The sequence below is a fragment of the Lissotriton helveticus genome, chromosome 6 (assembly GCF_964261635.1).
Source record: "Lissotriton helveticus chromosome 6, aLisHel1.1, whole genome shotgun sequence".
Taxonomy (NCBI): Eukaryota; Metazoa; Chordata; class Amphibia; order Caudata; family Salamandridae; genus Lissotriton; species Lissotriton helveticus.
This window is the reverse complement of record NC_136067.1, coordinates 1,945,528,440-1,945,554,029: the sequence shown is the minus strand read 5'-3', so window position 1 is coordinate 1,945,554,029 and position 25,590 is coordinate 1,945,528,440. Positions and strand designations below refer to the sequence as shown.

The window sequence follows — 25,590 nt, the reverse complement described above, 5'->3', positions numbered from 1 at the left end:
TGGTCTCCCAAGTAAAGCCACTTCCGCTGACTCAGATTTCCTCCATTTCTGAGGACAATAATCGGTGGAACTGGCTGCAAAGTGCCTTATCTACAAGAACTAAAGATAATCCCAGACTGTTTCAACATCTTTAACACCTCATTAAATATCATTTCCTGGAACGCGGCAGGGATTCACAGTAGCCCAGAGAAATTTGATTTTTTATATTCCCTGGGAGCTGATGTGATCTGTTTACAGGAAACGTGGTGTATTAATACGTTGAAGGTTTCTAAGGACTATTATGCCCTGGAAGTGCCTGCTGTCCCCTCCAAGAAAGGTCATGCTAGGGGGGGTATTGCTTGCCTACTATCCAACAAAATGCAATGGAGATTTTCCCATTATATTGATCCAAGCAAATTGTTCCATGCTATAACCATTGAGAATCTGTTTAACAACGGCATAAAGTCCCCTATTGTGATTTTGAATGTTTATATTCCTCCTGAGGAGTGTTTTAATGTGATATTAAAGCAGGTATTTCAATATATTGTTTTAATCAAGAATGTTCCATCTCCTCCGGAAATTATGTTGGTGGGAGACTTGAATTGCAAAATCTCCAATGTTAGTTTGGAACACTTTAGGAATAAACCTAAGGAAGAGGCGTATTTCATTCCTCAATCACTCTTCCCGGATAAATTAGTGACAAATAAACGTGGGAAGATTTTGCTAAATGAACTAGCGGTCGTCGACGGACTCATATTAAATGGGAGATTACCGTCGGATGTGCCTGCTAAATTTACTCACAAGTCTCCCTTCGGGTCTTCTATCCTAGATTATGTAATCACAGACTATGGTTTGTTTCCTTCTATTCTGGACCTTAAGGTCATAGCTAACTCTCTGAGTGATCATAGCATATTGTTTGTAACCATTTCTTTAAATCCTTTGACAATCGCACCTTGGTCTATGCACAGTAGTGATGTGGCCTTCCATGTTTCTTCTGGAAGGTGCTTTTGGAATCCTTCAGCCATTAATGGGGTGCAGGATTTTCTATCCGATACCCTATTAGTTTTAGATGAGTGGCGTGGGAATGAAATGGTTTACTTTGCAGAATTTATGCGAAAAATCACTTTGTATGCAAAAAAAATGCCCCGACCCAAAAACAGAGTGGTGGTCCCCAGTACTTTACGTAGCCTGAATGGGGAAATAAACAAATTAGTCCGTGAACAATATCTCGACAGAGTCATGGATCGCGGAAAAGAAATTTCCAGGCTAAAAAGAAAGAGAAGTAGACTCCGGCAAAAAATAAAAAAGGAAGGGGAGGATAAGGTATGGATTAGCCTGAGGGAAGCAGTTGTGCACGGCAGGATCAGAGAATTTAGGGCAATAATCGGCAGGGGGTGTGGCTCTAGAGTAAGCCCATCTCCTATCGCTATAGCGGAAGAGGTATGGTCTACCTATATTCGGGATCTCTACTCATGGAATGGGAGTTTAATTGATGAGATTACCAACGGCCCTACCATTGGTAATGATTCTGACAGCGGTGCCACTTCTGTGGGTTTTAGTAATTACCCCGCTGAAAAAGAAATCGAGATGGCTATAAAATCGATGCGCGTCTCAGGGGCAATGGGCCCAGATGAACTCCCAATGACGGTTTTGAAATCTGATCCTGCAAGGTGGAGTAAAATCTTGTATCCGCTGTATAGAGCCTGTTTTTTGTCTAAAATGGTACCTGCCTCTTGGAGGGGAAGTATCTTGGTCCCTATCTTTAAGAAGGGTACTAGGGATAGTCCTAGTAACTACCGTCTGATTGCGCTCCTCGACTCTATCGGAAAGGTATTTGCGAAATGTATTTTAACCTCCCTCTCCGAGTGGGTCGAGGAGAACAATATTCTGCCAATAGAACAGACCGGTTTCCGTCGGAACCACGGTACGTTAGATAACCTTACAGCCCTTCATGTGGTTACAGATAAGTATGTTCAGGTGAGAGGAGGGGTTGTGTATGCCGCCTTTATTGATTTTTCCACAGCGTTCGACAAAGTTGATCGTGGAACGCGGTGGAGAAAATTGGTAGTGCTTGGGCTCCCGCACTATTTGTTGGAGTTGGTGAAGGCTTTACATACAGAGACCTGGTGCAGGGTCTCGTTGGTGGGCGAAAGGGGGTTGTCTGATAAAATTTTAACTTCGAATGGCCTTAAACAAGGCTGTTTATTGGCTCCCCTTTTGTTCTCCTTATATACGGCAGATTTACCTGCCGCCTTGGCTGCCGGGGAGGGCATTGCCCCGGTGGTGGGGGGGGGCATCGATCTCTTGTATGATGTATGCCGATGATGTCGTCATCCTTGACTTAACTCCTAAGGGATTAGCCAATCGGCTTTATGCCTTGCATTCTTTTGCGGCAGCCCATGCCATGAAGATCAACATTACCAAAAGTAAAGTCATGTGTATAGCTGGCAGGAAGAGGTGCCGATCTGTAGATTATGGTTGGTTTATTGGGGATCAAAAACTGGAGGTGGTAAAGTCTTATACTTTTTTAGGGAAAATTGTTACAGCTAACTTGAGTGAGAAGCTCCATATAGAGCATTGTACACGCAAAGCTATTGCCCATGGCAAAGGTTTAAATTCCCTATACCATGCAACGGGGAAACGGCACTTTCCAAGTTTATTGGAAGTATACAGATCCAAAATCCCCGCTACAATACTGTATGGTATCGAACTTATTGAGGTGAAAAAATGGGACTTTTGCCATAAGATTGAGGGGAAGCTCCTAAGATCTCTCACATCCTTGAATACTGCGTGCTCGCTGGCAGCCTGTAGGCTCGACTTTGGGCTTAGGAGTAGTTGGGTCCAGGGATTATGTGCCCTTGTAAGATGGGTGGCTTGCCTGGCTAGAGCTGAAGTAGGGACAATGAGAGCTCTCCTCAGAAATGAATTGTTGGGTAATTTTAATGAGTTCTCTCAACTTGTTTGTAATTTTAGAAAAGCTGTAACTCTGTTAAATCTAGATGAAACTACTCTTTTCCTGTACTCTCCATTACAGTTAAAGTCGGTGTTGAAAGCAGCCTCATGGGACCTATGTTTTCTATCTGATAAAAAATCAATTTGTGACAAAAGGAATGTAGTTCTTCTTCTTGATTCTTATCAGTTGAAACAACCTCAACCCTATGTTTTATGGTCCCTACCGCATGGTATACGTAGATTTTGGTTTCTTCTACGCTACGATTTAATACCCCTTAATCGATTGTTATCTAAATGGAATGGTTCATCTCCTCTGTGCAATTTATGTAAAGTGAATATTCAGGACTGTATGCATGTGTTATTGATCTGCCCTGGGCTTCGTAAATTGCGCTTCAGATGGTTAAAAACTATCTGTCTTCGTCTGGGCATTGTCACATTGAATGGCTTCCTCTCTGCACTTTATTGCCCTCCCAATGAAATGTTCTGCTTTCATATTTTTAATTTTTTTAAAGGCTTCCTAGTTATTTATTAATATGTTCCGGGAGATGTTTTGACGTTCCGACTTTGTGTAGTTTTTGTGCACATGTTAGTATTGTATTCATCCTAGGGCTCTCAAATGGTATATGTTTGGTGCTTGCTTTTTTCTCCTTTTTTGTAAATGTATTTGCTGTGTGTTGAAGTTTGTACACTTTTATGTGGCCCTCTTTTGAGAGCCAAAACATAATAAAATAAATTGAATTGAACCATCCACCCATCACTTTTTTCTCATTGCCATGCCCTAAGTGTCTAGACATGAGTCCCATGTTCATGGAGCACTGAAGCTGTTCCACATGGGAAAAGTCTGCCTTGAACTGCTGGGCGAGGCCCTGTCCCGAAGGAAGCATAATCAACCACAGTATGGTTTCGACCTACTGTTCCTGCTGAAACAGGGTCAAGACTGATTTGCATATAACGGGGTCCAAACTGAGGTGGCATTATGTGCAAAATAATGATGGACTGGTATGTGACCCAAGTAATTACCAGTGGCTGAGATTGGTTCGAGCATTCCAATACATACTTTAAAGCCTCTTTGGTGTTCAGTCTCAAAACAACAAGGAGGGACTTTGAACCCTGGTTGATGGTGTGCTGCTCCACCAGCAAAGTGGAGGCCATGGGCTCCAATCTCCTGAGGGTGGGACCAGGGACAGACTGGGAAACCAAATCTAAACCTGGAAAAAATGATCAAACCAGCCCTGCTTCCTTTCCCTCTCACTGTCCCTCTCTTTATCTCCATCCTTCTTTCCTTTACATCTTCTCCCTCTCTAAGCTCCTTTTCTCCACCTACCTACTTCCCTCCCTCCCCTTTTCTCTCTCTTGAAGCTCCCCTGTAACTGCTGCAATTGACCTCAGGTATCATGAACTATTTGCAATGAGTTAATCTGATATTTTGAATTGACTATCGGATGTTGTTTTTTCTTTTATTTAGCAAAATGTATATAGATGTATGCTGTTTTTTATTTTCTCTCAGTTTGCTGACATTAGTTCCTAAAAAATTACGACATCTCTATCGAAAATCAATAAAAATATGTTTTTTAGAGTAATTGTCTAGGATCACACAGTAAAGTCCAGTAGAAGCTGGGATTGAAGCAAGGTTGTTTCCTGGTTTCTGTTTTCTGCTATTCAGCGGCTAAATTATTATTTCTTTCTCTTTTCCATTTTAGATCAAACCTTAATGCTTTGTGCTAAATTATTTAAGGCGATACATCTGTGCACTGTGTTAAATGCATCTGGGTTTTGCATGTTTGAAAGAGATTGGAGATGGTAGTGTGTGCAGAGGGTGGTATTTTAATGAAGAAGCTAGAATGAAAACCAGACTATGTACCGTTGGTCAGTGCATTGAGACCGCTCACAAAGCAAAAAGTCTTTATTCATAGGCATTCATTCTTTAATTAATTCATGCTCCTCATCCACACAACTATTTATTCATTTATTGTACCATGCAGCAGGGTCTCCAGACTCCATCCAATCAATAATTGGGCATGGTCCTATAATGAAAAATGTGTTGCAAAACGTACTACCTTTGTAATTTGATTAAAAAATGTCTTTGTGGTGGAACACCCTCCTCTCAAACTCTCTTACAGTGGTCAGGCTTAATGTGAGCTGGTGGTTGCAGGTAGAACCTACTGGCACTTAGTTTGGGGACCTGCACTTATTTGTTGCTCAACTGACTTTGACTCTGAGCAACAGAGAGACAAATAATAAAGGGGGAAAGAAGGATGAAGCTAAAAAAGGAAAAACAGAGAAAAAGAAAGAAAGCAGTTTTGAAAAACAAGCTGCAAAAACGGGATAAAGGGATGGGGAGAGTCTGGTGTTAATAAAAGAGGCATGAAGTGGAGTCAAAACTACGTAGCCCCGTCATTTGATAGAGCCAGCAGCAGACTTCTCAGCAAAACGCTGGGCAAGACCACTTATTCTCTTACAAATTAAGCACTGGCTGATTTGACAAATTGAGTCAGGGTTGCTTTTGATTCCCAGTCCAGCCCTGACTGCAATGGACACAGAAATATGATACAAACAGAGTCAACATTTTCCAAAGCAAGACTTTTAGTGCTGTTGTAAGAAAGAAACAAGCAGTTCCAGAAACATCTGTATTCGTAGGCCGTAACTTGCATTGTTTTATTTGTGAGCGCTGGGACACTCTATAGAGTAGCTGTGCGCTTTACAAGTGCCATTTGATTTGATGTGTGTATTTGTGTGTCCTGATTTATAGAAAGGGCTGCTTTGTAAAGAGAGGAGACCATGTGTTGCTATATCATGATAGCCTGGCTGGTGAAGGGTAATATCCAGAAACCAGTCGTTTTAATGCGCGCTTCCCATTTAAAGCAGATGGGACCGCGGACGAGCAGCGAATCTTGGTAGGACTGCTCGCGTGGCTACCGTCAGTGGGGAAACTCTCCTAAAAGCATTTGTTCCTAAAGTACGTGTTCTTAAACTTTTTAAAACTTTGAATTTGATTGCACTTTGCACAGTTGGTGAGGCATCTTACCTGCCACTCGTCCCGGTCCACGATGGCAGGCATGCCGATTGTGTGGAGGGCGGGGTTGGCAGCAACATTCTACTCAGCTGCACTCTGATGCTGGAATGGGCGGAGCTTGTTTCAACTCACGCTTCCCATTTAAAGAGGATGGGACAGCCGAAGCGTGCAGCTGAAGCGCGCAGCCGAAGCGCTGCTGGCGCGCTCGTCTTTGCCCATCCGGCTCGCGTCCAGCGCCAGTCACGCTGCCCTTCCTGATCCATCAACAAGAACTGTCTGGTCAAGGTATCAACTGCTTGAGCTGTCCTTGGTAGGTTACGCCTGGCCAGCACGTCTTCATCCATGTACTCTGGAATTAGAGGGCCACGGCCGGGAGCTGTGTTGTAAGGCATGCTCCTTTGCACTTGATAAAGGATGGATCCTGGGAAGCAGATGTAAGGGCAAAAGTACGGCAATGTCCATCAAAGCACACACGCCAGCCGCTGGGCCCAATATTAGTGCATATTGAATCAATTGTAGATCGCTCCCAAAAAATAGGGATGACATCTGGCTTACACTTCAGTCAAAAACCTGGGACCTTTTGTTTCTTACTGAAACATGGGTAAGAGAAAGCTCTAACCCTGATATACTGTTGGCCATTCCAGAAGTTTATAGAATAATTACAGCCAATCGGACAGGTAACAGAGTGGGGGGCGGACTTGCCGTGATCCTAAGTGATCACTGGGAGATCTCACATAAAAGAATTGAACAGACCAGACTACTTGAAGTAATGTCCTTCAGTATTAAAATCTCCCCCACCTTCTCTGTGGCAGGACTACTGGTTTACAGACTCCTGGACTCTTGAGTCCTCTGAGCTGCTTGAGCTTTGCAATCTCATTGCGGATCTTTCACTGAGACACGCGTATTTTGTAGTCCTGGGCAACTTCAATGTTCACATGGACAATGACAGCTGTCTCCTGGCCTCCCAGTTGTCCGACGCCCTGAAGTGACTAAACCTTATCCAAAAGGTTATTCCTCCTCATAAAACTGGCCATATTTTAAATCTGATCTTCATCAATGTCTCTACTTTAAAAGTGGAAGACCCGATTCCTCTTACATGGTCAGTTCACAGCCTAATACCATTTAATCTAGCTGGTCCCAGCTACAAGGATCCAGCAAGAGCAAAATACGAAGATAGAAAGAATTGGAGGAAAGTCTCCCCTGAGTATATGGGGCCAGCACTATCAAATACCTCTCCACTGCTCACAGGGGAACCTAGCTGTGATGCCTCCACCTTCAACTGCTGGGTTACTGCAGCCCTTAAAAAAAATAGCCCCGAATAAAAATGGCCGCCAGAAACAAACCTTCCACCCCCTGGTTCACAGTCGAACTCCACATCGAGGAAAGCCTCTGTAAGAAGCTGGAGTGGATATGGCTAAAAACATAAGTCATGAAGACTAAGAGCTCTTAAAAAGCAGCACTAAAAAAATTCAATAAACTCAAACGCCACACTATTAGGGCCTTTGTTGCTGATCAAATCATACCTTCTGACAACTCTGCCAAAGAAGTTTTTAGGATTGTTCAGGTCTTCATCAAGCCGGAGGCCTTGAAAAGTACCATAGCGCCTTCAGCCACTCTGTGTGAGGATCTTTCCAGCTTCTTTCAGGCGAAAGTTCATGCAATATACTCTACTTTCTCTTCGTAAGGTGCTCTAACCTTGCCCCCACCTAGCCATCACTGCTCAGATGCCTGGTCTGAATTTCACAAGTTCAGCTCTGAAGTGTCCCTTAAAGAACTAATCAAAGTCTAATCTGGACCTCCTATTGACCCATGCCCGGCTAAGTTTTTTACTCTACACGCCCTGTTACTCAATCCTTCACTTAACCAGATTTGGGATGCATCCTTAAACCCAGGTATCTATCAATCTATTTGGAAAATTGCATTTGTCCAGCCAATTCTTAGGAAAGAAGATGCAGACACGGCAGAATTGAAGGGCCAGCTTGAAAGGACCAGTGTTAGGGCTGTTTTTTTTGGTCCATCGTAGCCCATACTGGCCCTTTCAAGCCAACACATCTGGCACTGCAAGACTGTCTGAAATAGGAGTCCAACACTGGATGTAGTGGTGGAAGAAGCTGCACTAGTGACTCGTCTGACCTAGGGGCCATGTTGCCCACAGTGCTCCCATGCAGTCTGCCGCCAGACTTGCATCCTGGCTCACGTGAATCAGATCTGAGCAGTGGCACGAGCAGCAGGAGCCATGCAATGTTTGGGAGCTTGCCTTCCTCAGAGTAAAGCATGGTAGTAGTCCAGCCTAGCAAATGCAGGGGAGAAGAATTAGATAAGAGGTAAGAAACAACAAGGTTTCTCATATAACAAGTGATTGTGGAGAGCAGCGAAGAGACAGATTCTTTCCTCTGTCGGTCAACACTAAAAAGAGGTTGTGTGACAGAGGCATGCAAGGCTAAACCATGCGTGCCTCTACAATGCTGCCCAAACAACCAATGCGTTTGCACAATGCAATTTCGTGGTAAACGCATGACTGGTAAAGGAATATGTGTGGTGAAGATCACACCCCAGCCCCCATGCCCTGAGCCCTAAAAGTTACTCTGCCCCCCCAAGCCCTAAAAACTACCACAAGCCCGAACACTGCCTGCCCCCCTGAGCCCTAAAAGTACCCTGGGCCCCCAAGCCCTAAACACTACCTGACCACTACGAGCCCTAAAACTACCCAGACCCCCATAACCCTAAAAACTAACCCAACCCTGTAAACACTACTCCAACCTCCCAAGGAGCCCTAAAAACGTGTGTGACACCCCCAGCCATAAAAACGACCCGACTCATCTAAGCAATCCCGACCCACCTGAGCCCTGAAAACAACCCCAAAACCCAGAGCCCTGAAAACAACCCCACCCGAGCCCTAAACATGATCCCAACCATTAAAAACTACAACCCACTGCCCCAAAACCTGGCCCCAGCCAGGGCCGGACTGGGTACAGAAACTGGTCCTGGCAAACTGCTCAGTCGGTCCCCCCTGGGGTGAGGGGGAGTGCAGCTGAACAGTTTGCGAGGGCCTGTTTCGGCTGATTTTCTTATAGGGGGCCGATATTGCCGACCCCCAGTACCAAAAACGACCCCCAGGGGCCCAAAACCGGCCCCCACCTAGCGGCCTACCGGGAAAACGCCTGGTGCCCGCTTTGGCCAGTCCGGCCCTGCAGTACTTAACATACCTCGTCCTCTCCCGATCCTTCCTCTTCCTGTGTCCGCCCATCTCAGCATCTAGACCGGGCACTGCCTTAAGCACGCAGATGTGTGGTTAAGGCATATGCGTAGTTAAGGCAAATGTGGTTCTGCGTGCGAGGAAATGGCATGCGTGGCTGAGCCCGCATTGTAAAGGCCGTTTGCCCTGAAAACACTGCTAAGAACTTCAGCGGACTGACACAAATGGGCAATGGATGAAGCACTCAGACACAAAATACCCATCCGCTGCACCAGACCTAAAAATAACAGAAACCACACAGAAAGTAAATTGAAATGCAGAGATAACAGGAAAATGTAGAGATATAGTCCAAGCTTTGAGGAGATTGCGAGAAGGCACAGGCTGTGACGTATGAATCGCAACCGAAGTTTCCTGTTTCAGCCCTATATGACCGTCCCTCCCCGTTTTTTAAGACTTAAATTATTGCACCTACGTTGAACAATGCATTGTTTACATCAAATTCACCTCAAATTTTATATGGAAATGTCCATTGGTGGGAGCAGGGGTCAACCTTGCATGTTTTTAATGAACTTTGTCTTGTTTTCAGCTTCCATCTGTGGAGAGAACCTTGTTAAGGGAATGTCTTTGCCGTGGGATAGTAGTATCCAACTGTGGTCTAACGAGAACAAGGGTTTCAAGTACGGCACTGGTGCAACACGAGAAGGGGTGATGATTGGACATTACACCCAGGTACACAAACATTGTGCTCTTTATTTATTTCTCTTATGGACTAACTTTGACCTGTTCTTTCATCAAAAAAAATGTAAGCCAAATTGACTTCAAACAAAAGCCCTAAGAACACATGCTTAGTATTGCAAAATGTTGTTACAGCTAATAATGGCCCTATATTCTGTATGTCTTTAAAAGTACGCTGTAATACAATATAAAATAGATATGATAGGGTTTAAGGAACAAAGTTTCATACCTTGTGATGTACTTTGGGTGTGTCTGTGCATAGTATTCTGGAACAGCACACCATTGATGGATGGATATTTCTGGTTCATTAAATGCTTAATCGGGATTCATTCCAAGCTAATGTATGGAAAATGTGTGTGTAAACAGTCCCATAAAAAGTATGCAAAAGATTTTCTGTGACCGAGCTAATATTCATTTCGAATAGATGCTCGCATGTCAGACCAGAGGCTGGTGGATTTAATTTACAATAAACACTAGCACACAGCACCGGATTGCCAACACTGCATTCACCTGTGTGAAGCAGTCTGCTTTGACAATAATGACTGCACTCTGACATCTAATTAAAACATAAATCACTGATCACCTAGAAACAAATGTGTACCGATCACCCTGCCACCACATGTTACTACTAGGTGTTAATCAGAGCTTCAATGAGCTATTCCAAAGGGCAGTCTACTCACTGCATATTCAATTTAAAGCTAAATGTCAGCAAGGCCATTAAATAGGTGAATAAACATTCATGAACTTGATACATATTTTTTGTGGATTTTCTGAACCGGGAAGGGGCAGAGGTGTCATTACAGTGGCGGCTGGCATCTATACGGAGGGGGGCAGGCATGTGCGTGCAAAAAAATATAAAAATAAACGGGAGGGCGCATATAAAATTAAAATATATAAAAAATACTAACCTTACTACAGGACTTTCTCGCTCTGGGCCTCGTTGTGACTGCGGTGCAGGCCACAGCACCTCCCTTTACCAATCCTGGCGCTACTCTCAGCAGCATGAGCGCAGTGCATTGATTGGAGGGAGCGGCCTGTCTTGGTGCACAGCGCTCTAGAGGCCTGCACTTGTTTTAACCCAGCTGTCTTAAGACAGCTGGCTTAGAGGTAGCAAAGTGCGCTTGTTTGCCTGTCTAGTCACAAGACAGCTCACCCTCCTCCGTGATGCTGCTCACACTAAACCCAGCCCTGACTCTCTGTTCGGGACGCGAGGCTGAAAAATAAAATAATAACGAATTACCATTTTATTTTTCATCTCGGGGTCTGGTATTTAAATGGGGCTATGCTCCACCGCTCCAATTGAGGAGCCGCCCCTGTGCCCTTGTTCCCTAGTCCTGTATTTCCGGGCCACACTCCTGCTTCAAAGGTTTATTTATAGATTTTAAGCCAAAGTTGCATTATTATTAATGACAAGCCGGCTAACATGGTTAATACCAATAGATGACGCCAGAAGTTGCATCTCCTCTCACTTTCCCAACAGGACACTTGTAAGTCAGGCATTTGAAAATACCTTTCAATTTTACTAAAATGATATAAATAATATACTTTCAGCCCTCTTTCACTACGACCTCTTCACCCATTGGTCTATTGTTTTGTCTTTGACATTTCTCTTCCATCGGTTACAGTACAGCGTGGGTCAATGAATGAGCCCAATTCATCAATGCATAACTTTACTGAGTAACAGAATTCTGTCCTTTCACAAGGAGCACATCTACAAACAAAGTAACTTAATTCAGTGACTTTTAGCCTGGTTTACAAAACTAGTATTGCAAAAGCAAAATGTCAGGAACCCAGGGTCAGACTTATTGACTTTGTAAATGCTTTTGTTGTTTTAGGTCTTGCGTTAGACAACACCTTTTGATTTCAATAAAAAAAATATATAATATTCTTACTTAAAGGGGCCTTTATCCAGTCCTCATCATCTATTGATCAGCTATTGTGCCATTCACATTTTTCTTCTGCCCACTACAGCCATGGTGTGGGGCAATGGTTTCTCAACAATAAAGTTTAACAAAAACTATGACAAAACAAAACAAACATTGACAAAGCCAAAAATCTGGCCCCCAGTGCCAAACCTATTGCCTTTGCTGATGAAGGCGCGTCCTTATACCAGCTTTGACGCATTCTCGTGTAGCGCTCGACCAGTGTGCAGCTACTGCTGTTTTAAAAGCCCCGTTTTGTGCAACTACTGCTGTTTTTAAAGCCCCGTTTTTTTTTGTGTTTTGGTTCGTTTTGGTTTTAACATTTTTCCCTGCTTTTAAGATTGGGTCTCGCTTACCTGCACTGCTCTCCTCTCAACTTGCACACTAATTGGATTACTTCACCACATTTTCGCGGGTCCCTCGCCCTTGTCACGGTGGCGGCTATCTTACGTGAGGATCGATCCATTCCGCGGTCTAGTCCTCATATAGGAGGCTCGACCTACATAAATTACAGTCATGCATACGCGCAGCGTCATCGCGCAGCGGGATCGCCGGTCTTCCGCTGGAGTTACGCCAGATTTCAGCCCGTCTGCGCTGAGGACGGGCTGCAGGCCGGGCTGGACCTGGGTTCTACACCTTTTCTATCCGGTAAGGCAACTAGGCGTTATGTTCCATCTGCGCTCTTGGCTCTCAGACCTCCCGTATGCCCTTCTGGGCATTGTTTTACCCCCTAGGGATACTACAGTCTCGCCGCTGTATGGCCTGTTCATCTTCCTTCCATCCTCTCGTCCCCTGTCCTACTAGTCCTACTCCCTCCCCCCCTATGTCCACCATTTCTCTCAGAACTGGGTTTCTATTAAATGTGCGCTCGCTTATCAAACATAACCTTGCCTTTCACGACTTTGTTGATGTAAGACAGCCGGACTGGGTCTTCATTACGGAGACCTGGGTTACCGACTCCTCTGGACATGACCTTCTTTTAGCCATCCCAGAAGGGTATTCCCTACATAGGCTCGATAGACCTATACGTAGAGGAGGAGGCATTGCCATCCTTTTTAAATCCTCCTTTATATGTATGGTCAAACCTCTTTCCTCGCCTCAGGACCGTTTTGAAGCCTTATACTTTTGTATTACCTGTGCTCCATCGGTCTCTTTTACGGGGATATTGATCTACAGGCCGCCGGGTCACAGAGCTAATTTTCCCTCAGACCTACTTAGAATTCTTGAACCATATTTTGGAAAGCCCTCTCTTACCATCTTGGGCGACCTCAATTTCCATCTCGACGAGGTAGACTCTAATGATACTTTATCATTGGTCGAATCTCTCGGAGCATGTGATCTTGTTCAGCTTGTTACCAGTTCCACTCATAAGGCAGGTCACATCCTCGATGGGGTATTCTCTAATGATCTGAGACTTTCCAGTGGCTCACCTCTGCCGATGGTCTGGACCGATCATTTTGCTGTTCCTCTTCAACTAGCCTTCTCCACCTCTTACTCCACTAAGAAGGTGACTACCCCTTTTGTTCTTAGAAGAAATTTTAAAAACCTCACGGATGAGGCTCTTGCCTCTCTTGTCCCTTCCCCTGAGGCTCTTTTCCCAAAAGATGCGGATGAGGCAGCCCAAGACCTGAAGGATTCCATCACCAATGCTGTAGAAAAACTTGCCCCAGCATCCCTGCGATATGTAGCCCGACGTAAACCATCAGCACCATGGTTTTCGGACCATCTTAGATTACTAAGACAGGGCTGCAGAAGCAGTGAGAGGAGGTGGAGGAAATCTTGGGATCCTATGGACCGGGAAACTCATAAGTCTGCTCTACGGGAGTATAAGCAAAAAGTGATTTTGGAGAAGCAGGAATACTTTTCCAACCTTACTAGCTCACTAACTTCCTCTAGTGAGCTTTTCAACATTGCGGACTCGTTATGCTCCCTACAACTTCCAGACCCTTTAGTCAGTTCTCAACATCTCTGCGACGACATTGCAGACTTCTTTCATAAAAAAATCTTTGATATTCACACTTCACTAGAAGCACAATGTCTCGCTCTGGATGAGAATATCCCCCCTGGTATAAGCTCTCTTGAGTCACTGGATACAGCCCCTTCTAGTCTTCTTTCGGACTTTCCACCTTTGTCTCTGGAAGGATTGAATCTCCTACTTGACAGGATAAAATCCTCCTCTCCGCTTGATCCACTACCTCTTAAAAAGCTGAAAGAGTGTAGGAGCAGTCTTCTTCCCTCATTGTTGGAGGTGATGAATAAGGCGATTGCCCAAGGCTCTTTCCCATCGGTATGGAAGAAGGCTATTGTGAAGCTGCTTCTCAAGAAACCTTCACTTGATCCTGGCCTCCTTAAAAATTTTAGGCCCATTTCCCTGCTCCCTGCACCTGCGAAAATTCTAGAAGTACATCTGAATTGTAATTTATCTTCCTTTCTCGAGGCCTCGGAGTATCTTGACATCACCCAACATGGATTTCGAAAACATCATAGCACAGAATCTGCTCTCACCTTTGTAGTCGATAACATCCGACGCAAAGCTGATACTGGACAAACTACTGTTCTTGTGTTATTGGATCTCACGGCCGCATTCGACACCTTGTCTCCTGCCATTTTAACATCTCGGCTTAGGGAGGCAGGTGTCACCGGGTCGGCCCTGGGCCTCCTCAACTCCTTTCTCCTTGATAGGGAACAGAGAGTGATGCTCGGAAACCACCTCTCCCCAGCTAAGTCTTTGCAATGTGGGGTGCCACAGGGGTCGGCATTAAGTCCGACCCTGTTTAACATCTACGTGGCCCCCCTTGCTAGGCTTGTAAGATCGCAGGGAATGGAGGTGGTATCATACGCCGATGACACCCAGATTATGGTGTCATTCACCCATTCCTCAGTCATAACATCTGCCTCTAGCTTCAGGTCCTGTATGCAACATGTTGCAGATTGGATGGTCATCAACTCCCTGAAGCTAAATGGCGACAAGACTGAGGTACTGGTCTTTGGGAAGGACCAAGATGTCTGGTCGAGCGATTGGTGGCCTCCCTCTCTTGGTGCCTGTCCCACTCCCTCTCAATCTGCCAGAAATCTGGGTGTGGTGTTTGACACATCACTCTCGATGTCCCTTCAGGTGAATCGGACGGTTGCAACCTGCTGGGGAGTAATCAGAACACTCAATAGAATTCGCAGCTAGCTGTCCCTTCAAGCACGTAAGCATATTGCAGTCGCCCTTGTTGGTTCCAGGCTAGATTACTGCAACTCTCTCTACATGGAGTCCAACAAGGGCCTCATACATCGGCTGCAAATCGTGCAGAATGCTGCTGCACGTTTCGTCCTAGATCTCCCTAGGGCCTCTTCTGCTACTACTGCGAGGAGAGACCTCCACTGGCTGCCCATTCAGCACAGAATTTGTTTTAAAATTCTTTGCATGACCTATGGAGCCCTCGAGGATGGGCCGAAAGGCGCCATCAGCTCTCTGCTTACTCGTTATCATCCCACAAGGTGTCTTCGATCTTCGGGACTTTTCAGCTTGTTGTCCCTCGTTTCAAGCTCACCAGATGGGGAGCTAGGGCTTTCTCTGTCGTTGCCCCCCAGCTCTGGAACATCGTGCCCATGGAGATCAAAACTCTACCTTCCCTGGATCTGTTCAAAAAGGCCTTAAAAACATGGTGCTTTTCAAGAGCCTACATAGGTTGAACTGCAGGGTTTTTGTTGTCATGAGCTGGTTTTCTGATTTAGGCGCCTTGACGCCCATTGGGCTAAGTTTGCGCACGATAAGATTCCTTTATTATTATTATTATTATTAATACTGTAATAAAGTATAACTACAGACAGGAGTGAGATAAAAAAATATATCAACTTTCCAAATTTCCCCATTTTAATGTATCATAACTCAGTACAGAAAGTAAGTTATCAAGGTTTCTTCTCTGTAAGCCAAAATCCAGCCTTCTAGCAGCTTCTTCTGATTGGCCTACACATAACAGGCTTAGCCAAATTGCTCTGATGAGCTGATAAGTGGCCTGCACAGAGACAAAGGATATCTGGTGGAGGGAAATCTGCAGCTGCAAAGAAAAGGCCTGGAAGGGGGCTGGGTAAACTAACTGGTCTTCAAAGAGAGCAGGGCAGTTAGGATGCCTGGCCTACCCCCTCTTTCCATATCCCCCAGACAAATGGGAGCCCCAGGAATGAAATTTGCAGGAGGCCAGGAGGCCAGGAAGGGTAGTGTTAAGGGAAATAAACCACAGCAGCAGACTATGCAAGCTGTCCCACTTTATGGTGACCCCCTGTATCCCATTGGTCAGGGGTGCCTCTCCCACTTGTCGCCCCAGAATACTAGATAAATATGGGAGAGTTGCACTGCAACTCATATTCCCTGCTTGAAGCTACAATAAGAAGAAGGACTGCCTTGCTGCATACTGAGGAACTACAGCCTTCCTTCAAAAAGAGGAGTGGACTTACTGAAAGCAACACATTAAAGGAGCTCCACCTGCATTATCTCCAGCAAGAAGTACATAGCTGGTCACCTTCAGCTGGACTTTAAAGGATTTGGCCAGGTGCATTGCAGGAACTGTAGTCCCAACTTCCTAGGAGCAACTCAGAGACTCTGAAATCTTGGACACTTTGAACACCCTGATGGAACTTCAGGAAGAACCTCCCGAAGTTTGGAGAACCTTTGAGAAAAGACTCCATAAGGTGACCGATCTGATGTTGAGACTCAAGCCGACTACATAGAACTGCGCCTTGGTCTGGATTTCAGGTTCATCCGGCTGTAAGCTCCGGAGCGCAAGACTTCCAGGAGTTGACTGGGGGCTCCCGCTGGACCAAGCTGACCAGGCCTGCTGGAGAGGCCCGATCGTCGAGAGAAAATCCTCCAGAAAAGTTTCTAAGTGTGAAGGTAACATTTTGACCAAGGACTCCTACTTAGGGGCCGATTACAATGCCGACTGGAAAGCAGTCCTACCGAATCGATTTTGGAATACTTTCCAAACAATTCAACAGTGAGCTTTCCGAATGGTGATTTACGGTGCATTGCATGTAAAACTTCGAACAAGTTGGTCTAAAAGCAATCCACATGACCGAATCGCCTAGAAACAAGCTCCATCCAACCAACTCATTCTGAAAGGCTGAAGAATAGGCATTCCGATTATGAATGAGACTCGGTTTACCCCTCGACGATGCATCTGACGCAATTTTGGAACTGGGGTGGTTTGTGTTACAAATTACAAGTGGAAACTGATAAAAACAGTTACAACAAGCATTGGCATGTAACTGCTGCTAGGTCTCAGTACTCTGTCCACAATTCCTGCTCTCTGCCTCTCTGCCTCACACACGCACACTTCACCCACCACACAACTTGCACAGATTGTGAAAAACCTCTTACAAACACACACTCTTCTAGATTCACACTTATCCTCACCTTCACAGTCATCCTCACCTTCACCCTCACCCTGACCCTCACCATCCCCCAGAGGAAGCAGCCACATTTTACAGGGAAGGAGTTGGAAGTGCTTATGGATGAAATAGTCAGATTAGAGCTACAGTTATGTGGGAACCTAGTCCAACAGACCCCCACTTTCTCAGAGAAATAGGATGTGGGACAGGATAGTCAACAAGGTGAAGGCTGAAGCACCTGTTCTGTGCACAATGGATGATATCAGGAGTCGGTATCATGAGGTGAGATGGAGCGTCAAAAAACTGCTGACTAAAGAACATGCTCAAAGCCAGCGGACTGGCTGTGGCCCACCTGCACCACCTGTGCACTTCACTTCCTGAGAGGAGAAGGTGCGTGCCATCCTGCCACTGGAGAGCGTCCATGGACTCCCAGAAGCACCCGAGTCTGGTAAGTACCCAGACCACATTCAAACAAAGTTACCAATTGCACCTCTGTAGACATCAATGTAAATGACTGTCTATACATTGAAAACAACTAGAGTCAATGAGCATGTAATGTGTACGTCATATTGATAAACAACATCCATGCAATGAAAATGAAAATGCAGAAAACTCTTACCATGTACATACTTGTTACAAACTCACAGCAAGGCTTGGTGCTCCAAACACCAGTCACCAGTGTCAGCCATTTTGGCAGCACATTTTCACTCATTCTCAGGAAAGCTGAGTAACAGCTAGGCTGTTTGGGATGACTGAGAAGGTGGCTGTGGGCACAGGCTTGATGCAAGTTGTAGTGACAGCAAACACTCCTCCTTCAACGCACCACAATAAGCTCACCTGGAACTTTGCTTTCCTGACAGTGAGTGGAAATGCACTAGCATGATGGCTGACACTGCTGCATGGTGTCTGGAGCATAAGGCCTTGATGGGTGTTTCAGTCAAGTCAAACAACAGGCACCAGTGTCAGGCATTTTGAATATACGCTTTCCTCATTGTCAGGACTTCACTCTTCCTAGTGGCCTGGTTGGGCTGCCTGGGAAGAGGAGTGTTTGCACTGACTACATCTCCCATCAGACTCTGTCCTACATACATCTTCACACCCAGCTCAAACAGCACACCTGGGTCTATAATGTCCCAGATGGTGAGTGGAAATGTACTTACAAGATAGCTGACACTGGGGACTGGTGTTTGGAGCACAAGGTCGTGGTGGGATTTGTGGTCAACTCTGACACTAGGCACCAGTCTCAGACATCTTGACAGTACATTACCCATCATTGTCTGAAAACCACTCTTTCTGGTGTGCTGTATGGGGTGTGTGGGAAGATGTGGGCGTGGGCCCATGCCTGATTGGAGTTGTAGTGACAGCATACACTCCTCCTCACACCTATCCCAAATAGCTCATTTGGGCCTATGGCTACCTGACAGTGTGGGGAAATGTACTTGCAAGATGACTGTCACTGCTACATGGCCAGGGTCCTCCAAACAACAGTCCCCAATGTCATCCATCTTGGCAGCACATTGCCCCTCACTGTCAGGAAAGCAGGGTCCCATGTAAGCTAGTTGGGATGGGTAGGAAGGCGTGTGCAGGACAGAGCCTTATGGGAGATGTAGTCAGTGCAAACACTCCTCCTCCCAAAGAGCCCAAACAGCTCATCTGGCCCAAGGGTACCTGACAGTGAATGGAAGTGTAACATGATGGCTGACACTGTTGCATGGTGTTTGGAGCACAGGGACTTGATGGGAGTTGGCTTCAAGTTCAACGCCATGCACCAGTGTCAGCCACCTTGAAATACTTCCACTCACTGTGACGGTAACAATAGGCACATAGGAGCCAGTAAGGCTGGGTGGAAGGAAGGATATTTGCAATGGCTACAACTCACATCAGGCCTTTTCCCACAGTGTCAGCCATTGTATCAGTACATTTCCACTCACTGTCAGGTAAACATTTCCGATAAGTCCCTGTTCTACACACACTTTTACCTCCAAGCCCTAACAGCACACCTGGAACTCTGCTTACCTGACAGTGAGTGGAAATGTACTGACAAGATGTTTGACACTGGAGACTGGTGTTTGGACCACAAGGCCCTGTTGGGAGTTGTGGACGAATAGCAACCAGTCATCAGTATCAGACATCTCGCAAGTATATTCCCACTCACTGTCAGGGAAGCAGAGTTCCAGGTAGGATTGTGGTCCTGGGTGGGAAGGTGTGTGCAGGACAAGGCTCAATGTGAGTTGTAGCCATTGCAAATACTCCTCCTCCCACCCCAGTGTCAAGAGCGTACCTGAATTCCTTTGAATCCGTGGGAGCAGACCGCTAGAAGGTTCTATCTAGATGAGTATTTCCCAACGCCCCCACACCCCTGGACCCAGAGAACTCTAAGCCCAGGAATGAAAGGGAAAGGGGAAGTGGATAACAAAGAGAGACTGCCACACTGGTTTTCTTTTACAATTCGTCTTTCAGGAAGATCTTCTCCTGCAAAAGTAAGCACAACATTACTACAGTTCCCACACTACTCTGGCTCTGACCTCCCAACTAACCCTTCAGTGATTTAATATCAAGTACCTGAATGTGTGTGGACCTTAGCTCCTCTCTGTATATGATCTATGATTTAGTTCCAAGAAAGGAAAATACGGTATCCAGAAAAACAGTCGAATATTCACAGTTCCTTGAATCTCCCAAAACAGCTGATGAATTAAAGGTGGTATAATATTGTATAACTAATATGCATATCAAATAATACACTACTATACTTGATGTCATCTAGGCCTTGGGAGGGAGAATAGCGATGCTGCTTAACCGAACACTGATTATGAGTCTCTTTCTTGGGAAAGTCAATATTTCAAAATGTAGGTTTATCTCTGCGACTGAAGCTCACTGGAAACAGAAACTAAAACGAAGTGCCTCTAATAATTTTACTATAGCAATGTTCAACAGGATACAGGAACAGGCACAAGTTGAATAGAATTTCTTACCGCCCTCGAAGAACAAGTGCCTTAGAAAATAGATTTCATCCTACCAGGTACTTGAGAGAGGGGAGGTAATACGCAGGATACTCAGGACAGACTTCGGAGCTGAACAGAAAGCGCTCGTTGACGAAGAACTAACGTCAATAGCGCTAGAGCAAATATGAGAAGGAACTCATCCTACGAACAAGAACTGGAAGGACAAAGCAGCTCCAAAAAGACGCGCTCAGAAGGAAGCGTCTATCCCTCAGGAAAAAGACCGTTGAAGTGCGCTGAGAGAAAGGCACGAGCGCACAAAATGGCCGCCTGCACAAAAAGGCTAGAACGCTCAAGCAAATAAACGGTGGCACAATCAGGAAGTGTTTACTTGCGTCTAAACTGCGCTACTCTCTGCCTCCAATTACATGCAGAAAGTGAATGAGCGAAACCAGCATTGAACCGATAATTTAGTCTTGGGACTGAACTTTCAGTACCCCCCACCAAAACCCCCTCTCTGGGCTTCTGAGGATGTGTCTTGTGAAATTCAGCTACCAACCGTGGGGCATGTACATTCTCGCTAGGCTCCCATGATCGATCTTCTGGACCAAAACCCTTCCAATCTACAAGGTAGAACAAAGTCTTCTTTCTCAATTTTGAGTCCAAAATTCTCTTCACCTCGAACTCCTCTGCAGATTGGACTTGAACTGGAGCTGGGGGAAGTGAACATCGAAGGTTTGGTGGATTGCGTTTTATTAATGAAACGTGAAAGGTGGGATGAACTTTCGTGGACTTTGGAAGCGCCAACTTAACACTGATTGGGTTTACCATATTTACTACTGGATAAGGACCCACATATCGAGGCTGAAACTTCCTGTTCCCCACCAACCGCATATGGCGAGTGGAAACCCAAACCAGATCCCCCACCTCAAATACTGGACTCTCCCTACGTTTCTTGTCAGCCTGCTTCTTATAGTCCTGTTTAGCTTTTGAGAGATTAACTGATGCTGACTGAAAGGTCTTATGCAACTCCTGAATTACCTCTTCTGCCGCTGGAACCTCTACCTCTACTCTTCCCACTAACATATTTGGATGTCTACCTGAATTGAGAAAGAATGGAGAGTATCCAGTAGCCGAATGGACTGAATTATTGTAAGCAAACTCCGCAGTACTTAATAGAGAGGGCCATTCTCCCTCTTGATCCATCAAATACAAGCGAAGGTACTGCTCCAAATACTGGTTCACCCTCTCTGTCTGTCCATCCGTTTCTGGATGGAAACTGGTGGACAGACGAGAATCAACCCCCAAACCTTTCAAAAAAGATCTCCAGAATCGAGAAACAAACTGTGACCCTCGATCGGAGATCACTATCTTTGGAATTCCATGTAGGCGAACTATATTTTGTACAAACAAACTTGCCAATTGGGGGGCAGTTGGGAGACCTTTCAGAGGAATGAAGTGACTCATCTTGGTGAACTGGTCAACCACCACCCAGATTACCGAATAACCCTGACTAGATGGTAAATCTACTATGAAATCCATTGAAATTGTATGCCAAGGGGAAGGAGCTACGGGTAAAGGCATAAGTAACCCTTGAGGTGACTGTCTAGAACTCTTCCCCTTTACACACTGCTCACAAGTGGCGATGTGCTGCCTAACCTGCGCTTCCATGCCTGGCCAAAAATACATCCTCTTCACCAGATCCAAAGTTTTGACTGCTCCTTTATGACCTGCCAAGGGATGATCATGAAACTGTTGGATGATTTCCGACTGTAACTCTTCTCCAGGAACAAACAGTTTCCCTTGAAAATATGGTTTCCCATCCTTAATTTCTCTTTCAGGGCCTTCCGATATCCAATTTGTGAATTCTTTTGCTTGGAAGGCTTCTCGAACTCGCTTCTCCAGATCATCCTCCACAATCGCAGCTACGATCTTATTCTGTGGAATGATATAACCCTCCACCATCTTGTCAGTTACATCACCAAGACTTAAACGAGAAAGGGCATCTGCTTTTCCATTTGCTGATCCAGGTTTGTATGTCAGAACAAAATCATAGTCCGCAAAGAAAAGAGACCATCTCAACTGACGAGGGGAGAGGGTTCTGACTGATTTTAAGAACTGCAAATTGCGATGATCTGTAAACACCGTAATCACATGTTGTGCTCCAAGCAAGTAATGTCTCCAAATCTTAAAAGCCTCTTTTACTGCCAGAAGCTCCTTGTCTGAAATGGAGTAATTAATTTCAGCAATCGATAGCTTCCGTGAATGATAGGCCACAGGATGTAATTGTCCAGATTGTTTCTGTCTCTGAGATAGAATGCCACCAATAGCAAAATTGGAAGCATCTGCTTCCACAAAAAATGGTTCTTTCAAATCTGGGTGCTGCAAAATAGGGGCAGATACAAAGGCTTCTTTTAACTGTTGAAAGGCTTCTTCAGGTTCTTTTCCCCACACAAAACGCTCATTCTTCTTTAGTAGATGAGTAATGGGGCTGACCGTCTCTGAAAAATTTTGAATGAACCGTCGATAAAAATTGGCGAATCCCAGAAAACTCTGTATCTCCTTTATGGATTTGGGAGCAGGCCAAGATCTTATAGCTTCCAGTTTCGATTCATCCATGTTGACTCCATCAGGAGAAAGGATAAAACCCAAAAATTCCACTTTGGCTGAATGAAAAACACATTTCTCCAATTTCACATACAGCTGATTCTTCAACAAACGCTCTAAGATGACTCGAACATGTTGGACATGTTCTTCCAGATTGTTTGAAAAAATGAGGATGTCATCTATATAAACCACAGCAAAGCGATCCAAAAACTCCCATAAGATGTCATTTACAAAGTGCTGGAACGCGGCTGGAGCGTTGCATAAGCCGAATGGCATGACTTGATACTCGAACAGACCCAATCGTGTGCGAAACGCCGTCTTCCATTCCTCACCCTCCGCCATTCTCACCAGATGGTACGCTCCCCTCAAATCCAATTTCGTGTAAACACTCGCACTCTTTACTTGATCCAGGAGCTCAGAAATGAGAGGCAATGGATAGCGGTTTTTCTTGGTGACCAGGTTTAAGGCACGATAGTCTATGCAAGTTCTCAGGGTTCCGTCCTTCTTAGGAATAAAAAAGAGGGGGGAAGATACTGGCGACTGAGAGGGTCGAATGAAACCACTTTCTAGATTCTGCTCAATATATTCCTTAAGATGTTGGTTCTCAGGTTCAGATAACGCATAAATGCGACTACAAGGTAAAGTAGCTCCTGGCTCCAGCTCAATGCGACAATCATATTCCCTATGAGGAGGTAGTTTTCTAGCTTCTCTTTCATTAAAGACTTCCTTTAAGTCGAGATAGACTTCAGGAATTTCCTGAACTTCCACAGTACAGATCATTGGCATTTGATTTGCCAAATTGGAAGACATAGTAGTCTGCTGAAGATCCAAAGGTGCATGAAAACAGTTCTCAGAACAAAATGTGGAAGTCATCTCAACGGTTCGTTTGGCCCAATCGATCTTCGGGTTATGCTCAGTGAGCCAAGGCAGCCCCAAAATCATTTGGAACTGCGGAGCATCGATGAGGTTAAAACTGACAAAACTCCGATGTTCTTCTGGACCAATGACTGTAATGACTTCAGTATCAAAAACTATTGGACCTGACGATAATTCTGTACCATCCACTGCACGCACTGGTTCTGGCTTCAAATTCCTTTCAAACTGGATCCCCACCAATTTGGCGAACTGTAGGTCACAAAAGTTTCCAGTTGCTCCGGAATCCAACATCACAGACACCTTTTCCTTCCGACCTTCACCGAACCAAATGGTACAGGACAAGATCAAATGTGGAGCCACTGCCTGCCATTCATTTGCAAGTAACTGAGTCTTAGGAGTTGTCTCCGGGGCTGCTCCCACCAGTGCAACTCCGTCTACTGGTGGAGCTTGTCTTTTACCCATGAAGTGGTCTTTGGTTTCTTTGGGCATTCTTTAACAAAATGGCCTGACTGACCACAGTACATGCATAATTTCCCTAAACGACGCTTTTCTCGCTCTTCCTGAGAAAGAGGACCTCGAACTGCGCCAATCTGCATTGGTTCCTCACTCGTATTTACTTCACTGCTCTTATGAGGCTCTGAACGTACTCGATCAAATCGTGGAGGGAAGGGTTTAACATCCCTTCGTTTTTCACTTCGACGTTCCGCCTGCCTTTGATCAATTTGAAGGACTAAGTCAATTAATTCTGAGACATCCGTTGGTCTACGAGGAATTTGAGACAACCCATCCTTCAACGCATCCCTTAAGCCTCTGTAAAAAATTGCCGCTCTCTTCGCTGCAGGCCAGTTGGTTTCTACAATTAACTTATTATATTGTGCCAGATACGCCACAAGTTCTCTGTTTCCCTGTTTCAAGTCCAATAACTCGTTATCTGTAGTCTGCGAGATGATGCGACGATCAAAGATTCGTAGAAACTCTGCCTTAAAATCTTCAAATTTATACAAAACCGGATCATTAGAGGAGACCAAGGGCATGGACCACGCAGCAGCGTCACCACTAAGATAGGACAGCACAAACGCCACTTTAGACTGATCCTCCTTGAATAAAATGGGCTTACACAGAAAATGCAGGGAACACTGTGTCAAAAAGATTTGAGCCTTATGAGGATCTCCTTGAAATCTTTCTGGAGGGGCCAAAGGAATGGTGGGAGACATGGCATGGACTACTTGCGTGGTTAACGCAGATGATGACGAAGAGGAAGGAGAAAAGGCTGGAGACTTAAGCCCCCCAAAATTAGGACTGGGACTCACGGAAAGTTCTTCCACCCGCTGCCTCAAATAACTTGCCTCCTGATTGGACTTCCTAACCTCTTCCCTAGTTTCACTAAGCTGCTTTTGCAAATCCTCAAGAATGGTTGCCAAAGCCTTAACATCTAAACCTTCTGTCATCTTGCCCAGACGGAAAGAAATGTTTTTTGGGCACTTCAATCTGTCAAGAGCGTACCTGAATTCCTTTGAATCCGTGGGAGCAGACCGCTAGAAGGTTCTATCTAGATGAGTATTTCCCAACGCCCCCACACCCCTGGACCCAGAGAACTCTAAGCCCAGGAATGAAAGGGAAAGGGGAAGTGGATAACAAAGAGAGACTGCCACACTGGTTTTCTTTTACAATTCGTCTTTCAGGAAGATCTTCTCCTGCAAAAGTAAGCACAACATTACTACAGTTCCCACACTACTCTGGCTCTGACCTCCCAACTAACCCTTCAGTGATTTAATATCAAGTACCTGAATGTGTGTGGACCTTAGCTCCTCTCTGTATATGATCTATGATTTAGTTCCAAGAAAGGAAAATACGGTATCCAGAAAAACAGTCGAATATTCACAGTTCCTTGAATCTCCCAAAACAGCTGATGAATTAAAGGTGGTATAATATTGTATAACTAATATGCATATCAAATAATACACTACTATACTTGATGTCATCTAGGCCTTGGGA

The 25,590-nt window shown here is 45.1% G+C and overlaps 1 protein-coding gene across 2 annotated transcripts in view; it reads left to right on the top strand.

Annotated features, from left to right (window-relative positions):
- The window catches only part of LOC144761974 (cysteine-rich secretory protein 2-like), a 298,644-nt gene that overhangs the window by 153,993 nt on the left and 119,061 nt on the right, over positions 1 to 25,590 (top strand). For both annotated transcript variants that reach the window (XM_078647144.1, XM_078647143.1), the window contains exon 5: positions 9,727 to 9,869. In XM_078647144.1, coding sequence (XP_078503270.1) covers positions 9,727 to 9,869 — 143 coding nt within the window. The remainder of the gene's footprint in view (positions 1 to 9,726; positions 9,870 to 25,590) is intronic.